The 4,710-nt window shown below is 37.9% G+C and overlaps 1 protein-coding gene across 9 annotated transcripts in view; it reads left to right on the top strand.

Annotated features, from left to right (window-relative positions):
* Positions 1–4,710, top strand: part of PTPRD (protein tyrosine phosphatase, receptor type, D) — a 572,360-nt gene that overhangs the window by 344,897 nt on the left and 222,753 nt on the right. For all 9 annotated transcript variants that reach the window (XM_010856985.1, XM_010856991.1, XM_010856992.1 and 6 more), the window contains exon 5: positions 2,027–2,215. In XM_010856985.1, the coding sequence (XP_010855287.1) occupies positions 2,027–2,215 (189 nt within the window). The remainder of the gene's footprint in view (positions 1–2,026; positions 2,216–4,710) is intronic.

Raw genomic sequence — 4,710 nt, 5'->3', positions numbered from 1 at the left:
TGTTGGCAAAGTAATGTCTCTGCTTTTGAATATGCTATCTAGGTTGGTCGTAACTTTTCTTCCAAGGAGTAAGCGTCTTTTAATTTCATGGCTGCAGTCACCATCTGCAGTGATTTTGGAGCCCGCCAAAATAAAGTCGGTTGCTGTTTTCACTGTTTCCCCATCTATTTCCCATGAAGTGATGGGACAAGATACCATGATCTTCATTTTCTGAATACTGAGCTTTAAGCCAACCTTTTCACTCTCCTCTTTCGCTTTCATCAAGAGGCTTTTTAGTTCCTTTTCACTTTCTGGCATAACAGTGGTATAATCTGTATATCTGAAATTATTGAGATTTCTCCCAGCAATCTTGATTCCAGCTTGTGCTTCTTCTAGCCCAGCATTTCTCATGGTATACTCTACATATAAGTTAAATAAACCTGTACTTGGGTAAAAAAAAAAATATATATATATATATATATATATATATACACACACACACACACACACACACACACACACAGAGTTTCACTTGAAAGTTAAAAGAAAACCATAAAAGACTAAAATAGGAGTAGGTTAGTCCAGCTAACCTGCTTGTTGTCCCTGCCCTCCTAAAACTAGCTGTGCTACATCAGTGATTTCCCCTCAAGGAAAAGTTTCCTTCTGAATAGTTGTACTTCTGGTGTGCCTTTCTTTCTGGACAACTTGACTTTCCTTTAAGAATTTTCCACAGTTTGTTGTGATCCACACAGTCAAAGGCTTTGACATAGTCAATAAAGCAGAAAAAGATGTTTTCCTGGAACTCTTTTGACCTGCCTCTTGAGAAATCTGTATGCAGGTCAGGAAGCAACAGCTAGAATTGGACATGGAATAACAGACTGGTTCCAAATAGGGAAAGGAGTACATCAAGGTTGTATATTGTCACCCTGGTATTTAACTTCTGTGCAAAGTACATCATGAGAAACGCTGGGCTGGAAGAAGCACAAGCTGGAGTCAAGATTGCCGGGAGAAATATCAATAACCTCAGATATGCAGATGACACCACCCTTATGGCAGAAGGTGAAGAGGAACTCAAAAGCATCTTGGTGAAAGTGAAAGAGGAGAGTGAAAAAGTTGACCTAAAACTCAACAGTGCATGAGATGGTTGCATGCCATCCCCGACTCAATGGACATGAGTTTGAGTGAACTCTGGGAGTTGGTGATGGACAGGGACACCTGGCATGCTGCAGTCCGTGGGGTCTCACAGAGTCAGGCATGACTGAGCAACTGAACTGACACTGATTGTGACTTTCCTAATGGCTCATTTCATAGCTTTCTTTTGGTGCTCACTGACCTCCTCAGACACACGTTGTATAATGACTGCTTCCATACTGCCAGAGAACTTGATTCATCTCTTGGTCATGGTTTTTAATCACATGTTTGAGCTATTTGTTAGGTTTTCGGCCTCTTCCTGGACTACACTCCTCTGGCCAGAAACAACACTGTACCATACACTAGCCTAACAGTGCAAGTGCAAAGCTACTTGGATTATGTTAGTTTTTCAGTTCAGTTCAGTTCAGTTCAGTCGCACAGTCGTGTCCAACTCTTTAAGACCCCATGAATTGCAGCACAGCAGGCCTCCCTGTCCATCACCATCTCCCGGAGTTCACTCAAATTCACATCCATCGAGTCGGTGATGCCATCCAGCCATCTCATCCTCTATCGTCCCCTTCTCCTCCTGCCCCCAATCCCTCCCAGCATCAGAGTCTTTTCCAATGAGTCAACTCTTCGCATGAGGTGGCCGAAGTACTGGAGTTTCAGCTTTAGCATCAGTCCTTCCAAAGAACACCTAGGACTGATCTCCTTTAGAATGGACTGGTTAGATGTCCTTGCAGTCCAAGGGACTCTCAAGAGTCTTCTCCAACACCACAGTTCAAAAGCATCAATTCTTCAGCATTCAGCTTTCTTCACAGTCCAACTCTCACAATGGGAAAGGTTACCAGTCAGTACCTCTTGAATCTTGGGTATCTGCCTTCCTGACATGTTTGTATCACCTTTTGTCTTGCAGAGGATCAAATTCCCCGGGGCTTCCCTACTATTGATATGGGCCCACAGCTGAAGGTGGTTGAGCGTACACGCACCGCCACCATGCTTTGTGCAGCCAGTGGGAATCCAGATCCAGAAATCACGTGGTTCAAAGATTTCTTACCGGTCGACACAAGCAACAACAACGGGCGTATTAAGCAGTTACGATCAGGTAGGGTCTTGTTACTGTTTCCATGACCTCCTAGAGAATTTTAGTTTTTCTTTTTCCTTTTCTCTCTATTTTTATTTTCATTTTATTTATTTTTATTTTTTAGGTATTAATTTTTCTCCCTCTTCTCTTTCTCTGTTATTTAATGTGTTGTCCGTGTCTGTGATGTCATAACCTGTTTCAGAGTCTTTCTTCTCTTCTCCGTGTTTTGCAGCTTCTGTTTAATCCACATTGCTCACTGCTGTGACTGTATTTTTGATAATTTTTGTTTAGTTTACTGCTCTTCTGCAGTATTTGATGGATTCATTTTCTCCTGTTTCTTTCTTATTTCTGTTTTCTTTTGAAACAAATTTATTTCAACATTGGACTTCATTCAAAACTTGCAAGGAGTTCCAATGGTTATATCCATTAAAAATCAAAAATGTTCATATTAAACACTAAAATGATTCTGTTTTATTAAAGTGTGTTTCTCTGTCTTCTCTACATTTTAACTCATCTAACTACCAAAGTTTAGTAAGTTTGGGCACATCTACTTTCTTTTCACTAATACATAAAACACAGAAATGTTATCTCATAAGTATCCAGATGTATTTTTGATAAAGTCCTTTACAAAGTACCAATGAAAGGAGGGGATTTTTATTAATCTTATTATAATATTATTATGAGTGAGTATTTTGTACACATTTGCCACAGTAGTGTGCGCCCACACTAAAGATTTTTAAACCCTCCAGTGACTGGATCTACAGAAGTCTGCTTTTGGTTGGTGTAGACTCCAGCTTTTGCTTCTCTCTCTCTCTTCCTCTCTCTCTCTCTTGCTACCTGTTGCCCTTTCTCCCTCTCCCATCCCCACCCCAAGTTTATTCATTTGCTCTCTTTAGACTAAAAGTAGAGATAATTCTAAATCTGTTAATTTTTAGAGCCTGTCCCTAGGTAATTTCACAGGGATGTATACAGTAAGCTGTTTACTTTGGCATGGGTAGTAATATTGATAATATAATTCTAAGTTGTTTAACTGCCTGTCTTCCCAGAATTCTCAGCTTTTGACCTGTCCTGTGATGTTAAAGCGTCTTGTTAACTGCCTCTTTTGCTTGTTGTCAGCAGAATTGTGTAGATTAGCATTCTGTTATTGTAAATAAAGAATTAATTATTCACCTGTAACATAGATGATTTAGTAATAAAGCTTTAACTCTGAAAAATTTGTACCAAATTATAAGGAATATAATAATATTTTTATGCTGTCTTTCTTCTCTCCGTATTTAAATCTCCAGAATCTATTGGTAAGTGCTTAGTTCTGAAGCGCACTTCACCCCCACTAATTTCCATATTCAGATTACTATTATTATTATTAATAAAATGCATGGCATGCATTTTACTAACTGTGAGTGTAGACACAAGATTTCCTTAATGGCGTGCACATTCACACATCCACAGAACTGTTATTGTAAGAACACTATGTAGAAAAATAAAATAATACACAAGTTATATCACACAAATGTAGCAATGTAAGTAGTGTAAGATATATCCAATGAACAGTGTTTGTTTCTAGTTAGTCTTTAGTATTTCCTATAACAGTATATATATATGCATATCTATATATATACTTAAATAGATTAGCCAGTATTTTCCCCAATTCTGGCTTTAAAAATATTGTTTAGTTCTTTTTTTTAAGAATATGAGGCATATAAGATAGAATTCTAACCCTGTATAATCCCAGACCTAAGAACTCATTTGCTTCTCTGATAAAGGCAATGCTGCCTATTGTGGTCTTTGCCCTCTGTGGTATAATGTAACTTGCTTTTATGATCTAATAATACTATCTAATATATTCCTGTTTTACCAGTAGAGTAATTCAAGTTTCTTTTAAGACCTTATTTAATTCTGTAAATCTAATTTAATTCTTCTCCCCAGCCCTAGCCTCCTTCTTCTCGTACTAATGCTTCTTCTTTCTAATCTTATTTGCATTCATATTATCCACCCAGGTGGTACACCAATAAGAGGTAAGAGTGCTGAACTAACGTTCACAGAATGATCTTGCTCATTCTTTCTGTCCTTTCATCACTCTCATCTTTGTCCTGTTTTCAAAATCATTCCAATAATGTCCATCAACTTTATGATTTTCCTTTGTACTGTTTGGTTATGATTGGTGACTCTCATCTTGTGAGTTTTTCTTTTCTTTTTCCTTCTTCTCTTTGTTTTGTTCATTTCTTTCTTTATGAAAATGATTCTTTAAGTTGTGATATGCTTCAAAGAAAGCATATCCAGGTCTTTAGACCACAGACCAGTCACAGCGTACCATCTGTCCCTCTTTTTTTCCTTTTCTTCTTCTTCCTTTTTCCTTTTTTTCTTTTTCTTTTTTCTTCTTTTTCCTTTTTTTTTGTCCAACTGGAGAAAAAAAAAAAAGATCATTTTTTTTCTTCCTTAGCTGTTCTTGTTCCGGACCAAAGTCAAGATGGTCTGGAGAACAGTGGCAGACATGCAGAAGACAGCCTGGAACACCT

Source organism: Bison bison, unplaced genomic scaffold (assembly GCF_000754665.1).
Source record: "Bison bison bison isolate TAMUID 2011002044 unplaced genomic scaffold, Bison_UMD1.0 scf7180017864376, whole genome shotgun sequence".
Classification (NCBI taxonomy): Eukaryota; Metazoa; Chordata; class Mammalia; order Artiodactyla; family Bovidae; genus Bison; species Bison bison.
The sequence above is the reverse complement of the archived record's forward strand: the minus strand, read 5'-3'. Positions and strand labels throughout refer to the sequence as shown.